This window comes from Ascochyta rabiei, chromosome 15, assembly GCF_004011695.2.
Source record: "Ascochyta rabiei chromosome 15, complete sequence".
Classification (NCBI taxonomy): Eukaryota; Fungi; Ascomycota; class Dothideomycetes; order Pleosporales; family Didymellaceae; genus Ascochyta; species Ascochyta rabiei.
Window position 1 is genome coordinate 1,351,401 of NC_082419.1, and position 14,244 is coordinate 1,365,644.

At 53.7% G+C, this 14,244-nt stretch overlaps 6 protein-coding genes across 7 annotated transcripts, besides 3 other annotated features; 3 read left to right on the plus strand and 3 right to left on the minus strand.

The window, feature by feature from the left end:
* Window positions 1-148: 148 nt before the first annotated feature.
* On the minus strand, window positions 149-3,106 carry EKO05_0008858 (Aminodeoxychorismate synthase; the record flags this gene model as incomplete). The annotated part of the gene is made up of 1 exon (XM_038946639.2): window positions 149-3,106. The coding sequence occupies one exon, from the start codon at window positions 3,104-3,106 to the stop codon at window positions 149-151; it is 2,958 nt and encodes a 985-aa protein (XP_038796384.2).
* Window positions 161-241: a tandem repeat.
* Window positions 3,107-3,620: 514 nt separating the features above from the next.
* Window positions 3,621-3,654: a tandem repeat.
* A 71-nt stretch (window positions 3,655-3,725) lies between these two features.
* Window positions 3,726-6,119, minus strand: EKO05_0008859 (uncharacterized protein; the record flags this gene model as incomplete). The annotated part of the gene is made up of 1 exon (XM_038946640.2): window positions 3,726-6,119. The coding sequence occupies one exon, from the start codon at window positions 6,117-6,119 to the stop codon at window positions 3,726-3,728; it is 2,394 nt and encodes a 797-aa protein (XP_038796385.2).
* Window positions 6,120-6,896: 777 nt separating this feature from the next.
* EKO05_0008860 (uncharacterized protein) lies at window positions 6,897-7,739 on the plus strand (the record flags this gene model as incomplete). The annotated part of the gene is made up of 1 exon (XM_038946641.1): window positions 6,897-7,739. One exon carries the CDS (start codon window positions 6,897-6,899, stop codon window positions 7,737-7,739), a length of 843 nt encoding a protein of 280 aa, XP_038796386.1.
* Window positions 7,740-8,083: 344 nt separating this feature from the next.
* EKO05_0008861 (uncharacterized protein) lies at window positions 8,084-9,483 on the plus strand (the record flags this gene model as incomplete). Of its 2 annotated transcripts, none has more annotated exons than XM_038941748.1 (2): window positions 8,084-8,262; window positions 8,313-9,483. In XM_038941748.1, 2 exons carry the CDS (start codon window positions 8,084-8,086, stop codon window positions 9,481-9,483), a joined length of 1,350 nt encoding a protein of 449 aa, XP_038796387.1. The 2 variants fall into 2 exon arrangements, with proteins under 2 accessions (XP_038796387.1, XP_059493390.1); XM_059637407.1 differs by having other exon boundaries at window positions 8,329-9,483.
* Window positions 9,484-9,734: 251 nt separating this feature from the next.
* Window positions 9,735-9,920: a dispersed repeat.
* Window positions 9,921-10,287: 367 nt separating this feature from the next.
* On the plus strand, window positions 10,288-11,083 carry EKO05_0008862 (Lytic cellulose monooxygenase (C1-hydroxylating); the record flags this gene model as incomplete). Its single annotated transcript, XM_038941778.1, has 3 exons — window positions 10,288-10,492; window positions 10,549-10,954; window positions 11,005-11,083. 3 exons carry the CDS (start codon window positions 10,288-10,290, stop codon window positions 11,081-11,083), a joined length of 690 nt encoding a protein of 229 aa, XP_038796388.1.
* Window positions 11,084-11,819: 736 nt separating this feature from the next.
* Window positions 11,820-13,930, minus strand: EKO05_0008863 (uncharacterized protein; the record flags this gene model as incomplete). Its single annotated transcript, XM_038941733.1, has 2 exons — window positions 11,820-13,166; window positions 13,214-13,930. 2 exons carry the CDS (start codon window positions 13,928-13,930, stop codon window positions 11,820-11,822), a joined length of 2,064 nt encoding a protein of 687 aa, XP_038796389.1.
* Between the last annotated feature and the right edge of the window lie 314 nt (window positions 13,931-14,244).

The window sequence follows — 14,244 nt, forward strand, 5'->3', positions numbered from 1 at the left end:
CTATGGCGGTGTTGAAACCCGCCGTCTATGTCTACTTGGAATGGTATCTTGTTAAACTCCTCTAAGCTCCCGCTCGCCGCTCTTCATGCAATAATGCGATAACGCCAAAACTGTGCTTCACTCCACCACGGCCCATCTCACGGTGCCACTACCGTACCCTCCCTCCCTCTCCCTCCCCCTCCTCTCCCTCCTCCCCCTCCTCCCCCTCCTCCTCCCCATCCCCCTCATCCCCATCCCCCTCATCCACAATCCCAATTCCCTGCTCCAGCGTCCTCTGAAGCGTCTCCTGCAACAGCCTAAGCACAGTCTCGACATCCGTGGTATCGATATCCAATTCCACCCCGTCCTCACCGCGCAGCGTCTGGTTCCACAGCGCCTCGTAGTCGGGGTGATCCGGGTGGACGAGCTCGACGCGGGGTTTCTTCGCCCTGGGCGGGGGCGGGGGGAGGTGCGTGAAGGCGCGGGCCGTGGAGTGCAGTTTGGCGAGCATCTCGTCGTACTCGGCGTCGGGTGTGGATTGGGAGGTCACGGCGCCGCCGGCGGGGATGCGCCAGAGGTCTTCCGAGTGCGCGCTTGGGGTGGTGGGCGAGGTGGACGAGGTTGCGGGCGCGGTGGGGAGCGTGGGGGAGGAGTGGTAGGAGACGGTGTCGATTTTGATGGCGGTGCGGATTACGACGCTGAAGTCGCCTCCGCCGCCTACATCGAGGTAGCCCAGCACGCCCGAGTATATGCCCCTCTTCTGCCCGCGCTCCTGTTCTTGGAGAATCTCGCAGGAACGCTTTTTCGGCGCACCGGTCATGCTGCCCGGTGGCAGGCTCTCGACGAATGCTTGGAAGCCGAGGTCTGGGACAGAGGTCCTGGCGATGAGTCCGCTCGAGCCGTCAACAGGGTCCTCCCACAGTTCGGGCGTGCTGGGTTTGTAGACGCCGGGAGGCAAGGCATCGACCACAGTGACGAGCTGCCAGACGGTTTCGTATTCTTCCACCTCCATCAGCTGGCTGACGCGGACGTTTTCGGAGCCGTAGACGCCATGCAGCTGGTGGCGGGTTAGATCGACAATCATGAGGTTTTCGGCGCGTTCTTTCGAGGAAGACAGGATGGCATGGGCATGGGCTGCAGTGACGCCGGGCTTCTTCTGCACAGTTCCTTTGATCGGGCGGCATTGAGCAGCCTGGGAGCGCGTCCAGGAGATGTAGCGTTCTGGGGAAGAAGAGAGTATGTGGACGTTGTGCATGCGCATGTAAGCGCTGAAGGGGGCTGGGTTCTGGCCAGCAAGCCGTTTGTAGAGGTTCCAGGAGTGCTGGTTGTCCTCGGCTTTGGAGAGGCGGCAGGCTGTCGGTTTACGAGCGCGAATCTCGTTCTGGTGTGTCAAGCAGAGTTCGTAGCTCTGACCATCAGCTATGGCTTCCTGGCAGGATCGGACTTGTTCGCAGTATATCTCACGGGTTGCAAAGCTCTGCTTGCATGAGTCAATGTACTTGTACATGGGACCAAGCTTCTCAAATGGATCAGGTTCCGGTGTGGACGTTGATGATGGCGTAGACTCGCGGGATCTTGCTTCCAAGGCGTTGTAGATCAGCTCCTGCGTCTCCTCAACCCAGTCAAAGTCATTGGGTCCACGGATACTCTGCACGTAAATCTTCTTGACCTGGTGATCAAACACTATGCTTCTCGTGATGTATGCGAAGCAGATGTCCGGATGATTGGCGCCACCCTCGACGGGAATGTTGATGGTTTCCAGTCCAGCTTCGTATGATGCGTAGCCCATGAAACCTCCCCAAAACGGGGCCCATGTCGTAGTCCTGGGTGGTGTTGTAGGCTGGAGGGTCCTTATGGCTTTCCTTAGGTACGGCCATGGATCCGTTACCTTCCACTGACTATGCACCTCATCACGGCCATCCCTGAGTTGCATGATTTTCGAACCCGTGTAGTAGTGTAATCGAAGTGTCTCTTCCGGAATTACAAGCCCAATGATGCTGTAACGTCCAGTGCCAACCGCCATAGGTACCAGGTTTTCTTGAAGCCCAGACTGGAGCACTATTGCCTCGCGCCGTGGAATTTCCAATAGTTCGCAAACGTCTTCGACTGTCAATCGGCCACTCCCTGTCGTAGCACAGTGCACGGTTGTAGACGGCAAACATGGAAGCGTTTGCTCGTCGCCGTGAGCTATCAGCGAAGCCAGTTCAGCAGGAAGCAGACCGTGGCGATCCTTTGTCAGGAAGTCAGTCTCTGCTACACCTTTCTGCATAGGCGGCTTCTTGCTATCACTTTCTGCGTAGAATCCGAGGTCGCGTCGGAAGTCGTGGAAAGTCATTGGTCGCAGCTGCGATGGCGTTAAGGTGATTTTGCGCGCGTCATGACTGAACATGCGTTTGCGTTTCCAGGATTGCGCATCTTCCCACCAATTTCGAATGATGTGACTTCCCTCCTCGTTTGTGCAAACTGACTCCGGGTGGAACTGTACGCCCCAGAAGGGCTTCTGAATGTGCTTTACGCCCATTAGTACCGCACCATTGCGTTCGCTGTCGAAATCCCATGCCAGCGGTTCCAATTGCGGACACGTCTCTGTCGACTCCCATAGTTGTGCTGGATATCGCACAGCTCGGTTTGTCTGGATTGGGTGGCCAAGCTTAACTTGCAAAGAATGGTATTGCGTGGTCTGCAACTTCTTCACATCTCTGAACATGGACTGTCCTTTGTGCAAGACCGATGTGACGATACCGTGCTTCGGCTCAACCAGCCTCTCGATGTCGGCGCCAAAGGCCAGACACAGTGACTGGAAGCCCAGACATATACCTAACACAGGTGCGACCTCCTCGTTCCGCAGTTTCCATAGGTCGTTCATGAGACCAACATCTTTGCCGCATTTAGCCCATCCTGGACCGGGGCCGGCGACGATTGCATCAAAGTCTTGCACATACTGAGCGAATGTCAGGTTGTTGTGGTCCAAGGACTTGCTGGTTGAGAAACGAGTTTCATCAATGAAAATTTTGGTGACTTTGGCGTTCGTGTTCTGCTCAACAAGAGCGACGATGTTGTTGGAAAAGGAATCATATGCGTCCAAAAAGAGGATCCGGCGTGGTGGGTTCGAGAGGGCAGGGGCCATTTGAAAGGCCCACGTGGCGAACTTTAGTTTGTCGTGCTTGCTGGCTCCTTGAGTCGTTGTAATCGTTGTGATTGCACAGCAAGAAGCTATCAGCTTACAATACCACTGGGGATGAGGTCTCGATCTAGTGGGTACGTCGTTCTTTGGTCTTGTAAGAATTATGCAGGTCCTTCGGAAGGTCAATAGGACTGAATATGACTCGCTATGCTGAAATGCCGTCAACAAACGGGAGTGAGACTCAGTACTCCAATGCAAACCAGGAAAAGAAAGACAAAGAAAACTGTTCAACAGAAATCGTGTCGTAGGGGTCAAAGGAAAGACTTGAGCATCGATGAGTGACAAAAAGTTAGTCTCGAGCGATAGCGGGATTTATTGTAGCCGGGGTGTTGATGCAGGGTCCCGTTAGCGCGTGCGCTTGCCGTAACGAGCCGATCGAGAACAACCGCGCTTCTGGAAGACATGCACAGAAAGGGTCACGCAGACGACCAGGCCAGAAGCGTACATCTGTCACATCCTTTGTCCTTTGTTCTTTGTTTGTTGCTTGGTTCACACAATCTGTATGAATGCTGTGTAGGCTGTTTGTGGTTGTCGTTATAGAAAATGTGCATCGTCAGCTTATCTACCTCATCTCGGATACAGCCTCCTCGACACCGCCCATGTCCATGCCCAGCTCGTCCCTACAGCTGCCGTTTTCGCAAAGCATGACACCCTCCTTACTCGTGTCCATACTTCTGACCAGCTCGTTCCTCTGCTTCAACCACTCTGAACCTTGCGCACGCACCCTACTGATCGTCCCCAAGCCAGCCGGTCGCTCACGGTATCTCCGTAACCACTCCTCGACCCTGTGACCCTCCCCTGTGATGACAACATGTCTGACACCCATCTTTCCCGCAACAACGGCGTCCATGAGACTCGGAAATAAGAAGGGATGTTGCATGATCTCTGCTTCAAATGCACTTGTTGTGTCTCTAGCGAACTTGACGTAGCTCTCATCTTCTAGCAATGCGCCTAGTCTGTCCAAATTCTGCGCACTCACGCCATTCGTGCCAGGCTCAGCGTTGTCCATGCCGTCCTTCAGCCGCATGAGCAGATCTTGCTGGTTCTCAGATGTCGAGAAGAAGCCGAGGTGCTCCTTATCCCAGAACAGCTTAATCTGCGTTTGTTGTAGGTCGTCGGCCCATTGCAGGTATGTCTCGTTGAATGTCGCTTCGTAGAGGGAGATGAGACCGGAAATCAGGTAGGCGTAGTCATCCGCAAAACCGGGTGCATCGCCAGGACCTTCGCGGTAGACGCGTGTGAGGGTTTTGGAAGAGGCATTGTAAAGCTCACGGCTGATGAAGGAGGCTGCTTGCTCGGCAGCAGCGAGGTATTTTTGCGACCGTGAGGCGTCTTGTGATGCGAGTGCGGCCGATGTGCGTGCTAGGGCGCCGATTGCAAGGCCGTTCCAAGATACTACAATCTTGTCATCTAAGGCTGGCCGTGGACGTTCTTTTTCACGATGGTCACGCAGCTTCTGCCGGCCTTCCGACAGTATCTGTGCAACCTCCTCTTCGGACAGGGCGAATTGCTTCGCCAACTCTACTGGGGTCATGGCGATGTCAAGCACATTCTGGTTGATGAGCTCATCGTGTGCATCGTGCTCAGGTGCGACGTTGCCCTCATCCCTGACGTTATAATACCGCGCCAGGATCTCAGCGTTACGCTCGCCTAGGACATCCTGGAACTCGTTGAGTGTCCACACGTAGAAAGCACCCTCACGCTTTTCCTTGTCCGACGATCGATACAGCGAGTCAGCGTCTTCGGAAGAGAAAAAGCCTCCAGACTGCGATTGCAGGGGTGGGGATGTGAGATATGTCGCAATGTCGTGAACAGCGTCGAGATGATCCGGGCTCTTTGTCGCGAGGTACGCGTCGAGATAGACAGGCAGCAGCTGCGACTGGTCGTACAGCATCTTTTCAAAGTGCGGCAAGCTCCAGTCCTTGGTGACCGAATAACGCGCAAAGCCGTTGCCTATTTGGTCGTGAATGCCGCCCTTGTTCATGGCATCTAGTGTAGCCAAAACCATATCCTTGGCCTGTGTGCATTCCTTTGCTCCAACAACGTCAGCGACTGCGCGTGGGTACTGCGACAGCTTGAGAAGGAAAGCAAGGTTCGAGGGCGTGGGGAACTTTGGCGCGCCGCCAAAGCCAGCGTAGTTGGTGTCGTATCTGTTCTGGAAGTACTGGTATGCTTCTTCCAGCAGGTCGAGGTCAAGTGCATCGTGGTCCGCGCCGTCTTTCCGGCTGATGTTTCCATCCTCGGTAAACTCCCTCAGCTGTGTGGTGATCTCTTTTGCGGAGTCAAGGCAGCGCTGGCGCTGGCTCTGCCACACGTCTCTGATCTTCTCCAAGATACCAACAAAGCCAATGTGGTCGCCGCTCATGGTCGACCCGGGGCCTGGCCAGTAGGTCCCGCCAAAGATGGGCTGCAGATCTGGGGTAATGAACGCGTTCAGGGGCCATCCTCCACTCCCAGTCGTGGCCTGAACGTAGTTCATGTATATGCGGTCGACGTCTGGGCGCTCTTCGCGGTCGATCTTGATGGGGATGAAGTTGTCGTTGAGCAGCTGGGCAACCTCGTGGTTCTCGAACGACTCGCGCTCCATGACGTGGCACCAATGGCAGGCGGCGTAGCCTATGCTGATGAAGATGAGGCGGTTCGACTTCTTGGCCAGTTCCAGCGCCTCCGGTCCCCACTGCTGCCACGCCACTGGGTTGTTCATGTGCCCGCGCACATACGGTGAACGGCTCTCATGGAGGCGGTTGGTGAGCTTCAGCCCGTCGCCGGCGCCAGACGTGCCTTGTGTGGCCATTCTCAGGAATGACGTGTGGAACTTGAGCAATTGCGCTCTCGAGGGAGGTCGTGGTGGGGCAGTGGTTGGTGTAGAATAGCGACTCGGTACGCGGTAGGAGGATGTTGTGTGGACCGTAGCTCGTGCACAAGGTCCTCGCAGATTCAATCGTATCTGAGGCATGCACCAATGCACGCCTACAGGCCCTCGGCGCAAAGGCAAAGTGCGGCGAGATATGGGGGTGCAGGGATGCCATGGTTCTAGCCCCGCGCTTCGTCATGGCGCTCACGAGCCTCGGGATTGGTCCTGGCCGGACCTTCAAATTCTCAGAGTGCTCGCGGCTGACTTGAACGATTTTTCCCTTGAGCGACGATCTGGAAGTCTATCGAAGCGGGCAGCCGTGTGACCGGGCTCACGTACAGACTTGTCTCACCCTGCAACAGTTGAAGAAAGAGGTTGGTGCGTTTCAAACCAGCTTGACTTGTCAGTTGATATCCAGCACAAAGGACGAAACATGTAGTCTAGTCCGCGATTGTTCTCATTGTGATGAGCGGCATAAAGGCACGTCCCATGTTGAACAAGCAGGGCTATATCTACATTGTTGATACCGAAATCATCATATCAGAACAACAACGGTCGCTTAGCTCAGTTGGTTAGAGCGTGGTGCTAATAGCTTTCATCCTTGATACGCCAAGGTCGCGAGTTCGACCCTCGTAGTGACCAGATTCTTTTTGTCCTTTTGGCCTCATCGTGAGGAGGATGGAGCAGGCTCTCTTTTTCGTTCCCTGTGTGACCCAATTGGCGCGGTACGTCAGTCCATTTCCGCTGGCACGGTGTGTCCACCCCGCTCTCTGCGGCAGAGCTCGGGTCAATGGCGAGCGAGCTTAAGGCTTGGAAAATTACAACCCAGCGACGTGTTCACTGGGCCGCAGCTTGACCATCGACAACTCTTCAGCAATCATGGCAGCGCTTGCAGCAGACTCGGCGTGGCCATTGTGGGATTCAGAGCCTTTCGAGGGAGCACTCGAGCTGACGACCGAAAATGGCGTGGACAGTGCCGTTGTGCATCGAGTCGAACGTCCTTGGTTGTTCCATTACAGGCCCCAGGCAAACCCCAACGGACGGGCGATTCTTATCCTTGGTGGTGGAGGCTACGTCGAGCTGATGGTCGGACGTGAAGGCGTCCAGGTTGCAAGATGGCTGGCTGGTCTAGGATTCGATGCCTTCGTCCTTGTCCACCGATTTCCAAACGCGACGTCAGCCCCACAAGCTCCCTTGGATGATGCGCGGCGAGCGTTGGGTATCATCACAGCGGGCAGGTACTCAACTCAGGGCTTGGGCATCTGTGGTCTATCTTCGGGAGGCCATCTGGGTGCTGCTCTCCTTGCAGACTATCCAAGCACCTGGACGTCTCCCTCACAATCCTCGACCATACCAAACATCGACTTTGCAATCATTGGCTATGGTCCGATTTCAACAAACGCGAAACGCCGGACCATCCTACCCAACAAGGCTGCGCTGGAGCCACCCGAGAAACAAGAGCTATACGACGTCGTACAGCCAGATGTGCAAATCAGCACTGCACCGCCCACGTTCATCGTCTACTCGGGCAACGACCCGGTGGTGCCTGTTGTCAACGCGTATCGACTGGCAGAAGGCATTACGAAGACGGGGGCGCCGGTAGAGCTCCATGTATTTGCAGATGCGCCGCACGGTTTTGCACTCGACACCATTGGTTTGCCTGTCAGCAAGTGGCCTGGCTTGTGTGAAGCATGGCTAGAGCAGAATGGGTGGCTGGTATAAATATGGTCTTGAAGCATGTTAGAGTAGAATAAGTGGTGGTTAGTAGAAAGATAGACTTAAAGCATAGCTAGAGCAGAATAGGTGGTTGGTATAAACATGGTCCATGGACGCGTCAAGCCACAGAGAGGGAAAAGAGCTAGTGTAGACACGACGTCATCGATGTTTGGTACTTCTAGGAACATTCAACGCGCAACATCTCAGAACCTTACCGGGGGGTGGCAATGCAGTCCTTATCGCGTCAAATCGCAAGATTGTCTTTTTCATCAGGACGATCAAACCTTCAACCATTCCCTGCATTTCCAACCAAGCCGGCTCGAACGCGACGATTGCACTCATCTCCTGTGATGGCTAGTCCATTGAAGCGCAAAGCAGAAAAAGCGGCAGCTCCATCCCTTGCCAAAAAGCAGAAGATGGTAGTGCCGGAGTATCACACCGCTCCGCAACGGCACGACGAGACTGGACAAGTCGTATGGCCGGCGCGGAAACAGCAGATCGAGCGGGCGAGAGAGATAATCAAAGAATGGTATGTATGTGTGTCAAACAGCGAATTGGTGTGTGACTGACCTTCGAAAGTGCTGACGCGCAGAAGCCGACAGTCATACTCCCTGACAAGGATGCAGATGGCTTGTCCTCTGGCGCCGTTCTGCATCACACCCTCACTTCACTAGGTCTTTCGCCTGATCTAATATCTGTATATTTTCCACCGAAAGGATCTAATGTGCATGATGATGCAACCAAAGCAGCACTTACCGAGTTGTCTCCAGCATACGTCTTCGTGCTCGACCAGGGGAGCCGCAAAGGTGCTGCGTTGCTGGACTTACCACACACATGTTTGATAGTCGATCACCACTTCGCAGAAGAAGGAGGCTTTCCAGAAGGCGCTGAATACGTCACAGCTCACGACTGTCCACCGGTTGCAACCACATCTCTTCTGATATATCACATATGTCTGCCTTTACATCTTGACCTTGCCGACAAGATCTCATGGCTTGCAGCGATGGGCACCCATGGCGACCTTGGAACCACCTTGAAGTGGCAGCCACCATTTCCCGACATGACCGCAACCTTCAAACGCCACCCGAAGAAAGCAATCAATGATGCAGTTGGCCTGGTCAACGCGCCGAGACGATCAGCTGCCTACAATGTAAGAGACGCATGGGATGCAGTCATCTCAGCATCTAGTCCTGATGCCATCAAGACGACCGAGAAATTACATGATGCTGCTTTTGAAGTGCGCCGCGAGACTGAGCGCTGCACTCATACAGCGCCCAAGTTCTCCGCCGACGCAACCATCTGCGTTCTGACCATCTCGTCAGCCGCCCAGATTCATCCCGTCATTGCGACTCGCTGGGCCGGTCACCTCAAGTCAAACAAACTCGAGATCGTCATGTGTGCCAATGAAGGCTACCTGCCAGATAAGGTGAACTTCTCATGCCGCATTGCAAAGGTCGCTCGAGGCCGCGAGGGCGATGAGAAAGTAAACATCATCAAACGGCTGGAGGGCATCGTGGAAGGCCACCCGGAGCTGAGGGAACGTCTCGGCGAGAGTTTTGCAAGAGGTCACAAGGAAGCTAGTGGTGGTATTGTGGGTAAGAAAGAGTGGGACGAGCTGAAAGTATTCATGGGTTTGGACGACAGCAAGACGAAGAAGAAGAAGCTAGAGAAGGAGAATGGCACAGCGACCACTACCAAGAAGATGCCGGCTCAGAAAAACACACTTGCAAACTACTTTGCCAAAGCCTGAGCCTAGGGGACACGACTCAGATGCACCACCACATTCGATTCTGGTGTTCACGCTGAGTGCAGACTGCGAGACGAGCTCATGTGTCACCGTAGCGATCAAAGCCCACCGGTTGCATCTTGAGGCTCATTTTCTAATGTTGTCGCTTGGCGTTTCAATCCGTTTCATACTGACAGCCTGTACGGACAGGGATACCGGATGAAGACGATTGCCAGCATATCGCCAATCACAGCCCCACATGAAACAATTACCCATACTACGGTCTCCGGCGAAAGTAGAGTCCCATGGCCAGTGCGGCGGGTCTTGTGCAGAAACGCCTATTAGTGTTTATAACGAGAGCGCGCCCGGACGCTGTTGCAGATGACAAAGAGAGAAGATGTCCGCTAATTGGTGTAAAGCCAAGAAAACCTCGAAAGTCGGACTTGCCAAGCCTCTGCTTTCGCCGGATACCATAGTATATCATTTGGGCCAGTCCTCAGTGCCGCGCCTAATCCGGCAATATCTGGGGAATGTATACAATTGCCGACGAATCGCGTGCATATGTGCAGATGAGGCTACGGGTGCCAAGCGGGCTTTGTTACAGCGTCTAATCTATGCCAGTGAAATGGTCCAAGACATGCAATTCTAGAAATTGGAAATGACAACGGGATGGGAGTACGGGCCGGCGACTCTACAGTGTTCGAGGTTGTCTCGAAGCGTGGGTCAAGGAGTGAATAAATACCACAGGTGCGCGCGTTCGAGCATGTTTGAGTCTATATCCAACGCTCACTTCCTCTATTCGCTTCCCAATCTAATACATTCTCCAAGATGAAGTCTGCGCTCGTCCTGCTCGCCGCCGCGGCATCTGTCTCCGCCCACTCGACATGGCAGCAACTGTGGGTCGGCACAACCGACCAGGCAGGAAAGTGTGTTCGCACCGTCAAGGACAACAGCCCTATCGAGAGCTTGACCTCGGCCGACATGTTCTGCGGCCGTGGCCCAGCGAAGTCTGATGGTCTCTGCGAAGTGGCTGGTACGTTTCCTCCAGCCCAGAAAGTCCCGTGAAGCAAAGATGCCTAACCACCCCAGCCGGCTCTCCCCTCACCGTAGAACTGCACGCCCAGCCCGGCGACCGCTCCTGCGCCAATCCCGCCATCGGCGGCGCGCACTACGGCCCCGTGCTGGTGTACATGGCCAAGGTCGCGGACGCGAAGACGGCCACGACCGGCTCGTTCTTCAAGGTCGCCGAGGACGGCTACAAGGGCACGACGCCCACCTGGGGCACCGAGATCCTCAACGCAAACTGCGGCAAGCGCGCCTTCACCGTCCCCAACAACATCGCTGCTGGCAACTACCTCGTCCGCGCTGAGGTCCTGGCGCTGCACGCGGGTGCGGGGAACCCGCAGCCGTACGTCAGCTGCTTCCAGGTCAAGGTCACGGGGGGTGGTAGTGCGAATCCGGCGGGTGTGAGCTTCCCTGGTGCTTACAAGATCACGTATGTTCAATCCCTTCGTTCTCTGCTGGATGGTGTGCTGACACGTCTAGCGACCCGATCTTCTCAAAGGCCATCTACGACTCTTCTTTCAAGTACGTTAGCCCTGGCCCGGCTGTGTACTCTGGTTAGATGTCCTGTGGCCGCTCCTCAATCCGTAGGCAATTGGGGCTGTACGCTGCTTTCTTGTACATACGATAGCTCATCAATATCATCGCGTTCTGTCATTGTTGTCCCTTTGATTCCTGATCATGATACTTGGGCCAGAAGCTATGCAGTGTTGGATGAAACATGAGCAGCTTCATTCCCCAGTCTACTGGAGCTTATCTTCATCGAACTCCCAGCACATAAAGTAGATCATGGATGTCACTGCCTACAATCATCTTTGTCTTTTCGGATCTTCATCGCCTCATGCTACTGGGTCCGGAGCTATGCAGTGTTAGAGTGAACATTAGCAGCATCTTTTCGCAGCATACTGGAGCATACTGTAAAGCCCCGGTCTCCCAAAGGTGTCATACCCCGACTCACATCCGACTCAGTGCCTTTACATCCCGTTTCTTTCCCACACCCTGGTTACCACCCTTCCGAACTTCCCCGTACTCAAAGGTATAAAGGCACAAGGAGATACAATCTTACATAGTTAGTTTTTGGGTATTCTTTCGTACAAGACCTATAGGAATAGAAGAATCTCTGTGTTACCTATCCCAGTGCTCCCATACACCTCGTAGAGGATACACACGCATTCCGGAGCCTTCTTTCATCCTGTGTCGTTACACATACATTCATTGAATTCCTAGCGACGTCCAACTCCGTCGAATCCTCAGACAATGTACAAAGCATCTGTGCGCAAGCGTAGAACATGAAACCGTTATCCAAGCACAATGAGTTCTTCCTTGACCATGTCCTCCCACCACGGTTCGTTGTCATGGTCGCCCTGACAGCAAGCTTCAAACTGTGCTTGCTGTTGGTACGAGAGGGGCAACTCCATATGACGTGCGCTCTTCTTCTCGTAAAGCAAACCACGGCGAAGAAAATCAGTCAGGGACCCTGTGCTCCAAGTACAGAAGCCGATTCGTTCGTAATGACCATCCTGCGGCTTGAGGAGCATGAGGTGTTTGTTGACAACCATGGCTTTTAGACAATCCTCGAACTCCAATGAATTATCATCCAATTGAGCATAATCTCTTACTTCAACTTCTCCGCTTACGTCGAATGTGGCATACTTTGAGCTCTCTTCAGAGCTGCTCGATTCCCAAGGGCTCTCCACGCGGCAAAGTCCAACACGCATGTCCATTACCTTAGCAATTATCTCAAGTTTTTTCGGCGGGCTCGTTAAGTCTGTATCATAGCGAATGTTGCATTTCGGTAGCGCTTTCGGTCCTTCCGGGGTGTGCAGTGAGATGAAACCCGTGTATGTTTCTTCACGCAACCACGGTATCGTTTTACTTCCCGCCCAGCCCAAAGTAGACCAGCTCGGGAATCCTGATCGACGACGGCATGGTTTATAATGGTGCCAGAGCAGACAGATCTCGACTTTTTCCAACACTTCTGCAAGATGGCTGTCTGTCGACTGTACAGCGACAGGCCTCGAGCGGCTTCCAGCGGTCGAGACTGAGCCCAGGAAGCGAAATGGGACACCCCAAATATGGTTCTCATTCTTTTTTAGCAACATATTCAGAGTACCTTCTATAGCCCTCAGAGCGTCATCCTCACGTGTTAGATCGCGTCCACTGTACTCAGTGAGACTTCGTATGATCCCTTGCAGTGGGTATTTTCGAGAAGTGCTCCGAATCGATGTTGTATTCCTGTGTCTGGGTGGGATCCATCCATCTAGGTTTGGCACCTCAGTATGATCCAACTCAACTGGAGACTCGTAGAAAACATCGGTGTTGCAAACAAATATGACTTGTCGATTGGTGAATATCAGACGCCGTCTGGAACTAAATCCTTCTTGAAACGTCCAAGCTCGAGAAGCCCATTTCGAGTCGGCGATATCTGCGAGGTTGCGCATCGCTGGCAAAGCTGACAAGCAGAACGAATCGATAGTCTCATGGTATATATCCTGACTAGGTCGTAGGTGGGGTCTTACACCAGGAAGACCGTGCGCAGGATCAGCCCCAGCTGCAGCAATGATGGTGAGTTGGGCTGCCTTGTAGATGCTGGCCATCTGCGATATCTGTCTAGCCTTATCCTCTACATCTTCCTGCACAATGCACTAAGCCACGTCAGCGCAGTCTACCAAGCAACCCATTTACCACTTACGCATCTATCAACCCACAGGTACTTGTACCCTAGATCGAGCGTGGTCGATATGCTTTGCTGAATTGTCCGAGGTTGTTGCTGCAAGTTTACTGTGTCTTGGACACCAGACTGAGTTTTTGGATCACCCCAGACGTACGACAATGCAACAAACTTGCACTTGGTTGGAGCGTTGATGACGATTTGCCGCTCACAGTCGATGACTCTCAGATCTGAAAGATGTGGATACTCGTCCAACCTACACTGCCCGTGGCAGTCCTCGCATGCTTTGATCCAGTTCTTTATACGCGATATGGGCACTTCTGGTGGCGAGAGGTGTTGAAAGGCACTTGTAGCCGTGGTGGGGTCGAGACGAGAAATCACTATTAACCCCCTCGCGTTATGCGGTAAGGTATGTGAAGATGTTGTAGCCTGTATCTCAAAGGAGCAAACAAAAGATGACTCAAGTCCAGGTCCCAAGAGCCTCTCATCCTTACACGGGCTAGTCTTCAGGACAGCTTCGTTCGGGAAAGTTGAGCCGAAGTTTGAAGATAGAAATCTAGTTAGGAAGCGACAGATGCGACAACCCTCGACGAATGAAATAACATGAAACATTTGATGATCGGTACTGTAATCGCTAATGAATTGACTGGATTTCGATCCATCCCATGCTATACTGCGGCAACGCTCGCAGACGCCGTCGATATCGACCAGGGAGTCATCGTTGTGCTCGGCATCCATCCGTACTGGAAAATCCGTGAGTAGGCACCGAGCTGATTGTGGTAAAAAAAATTAAATGAGAGTGTGTGAATGAGGAGTCAGAAGCGGGGGTAAGCAGGACCTAAGTCAGCAGGACCCAGGTCAGCAAACCAGGCAACGGCCAACCTGCGCCAACACGGCACAGCAGCGTAACCACGTGACAACCGAGAGGGCGAGGTACGAAATGGTGTCGGCATTTATTCGCTCTGCGTTTTAAAGTTCTGTTTGAGGCTGAGAACTGTGAGAAGGGAAGGGTATCTGTAATACAACCACAACAGCAACAGCAAAATGCTCTC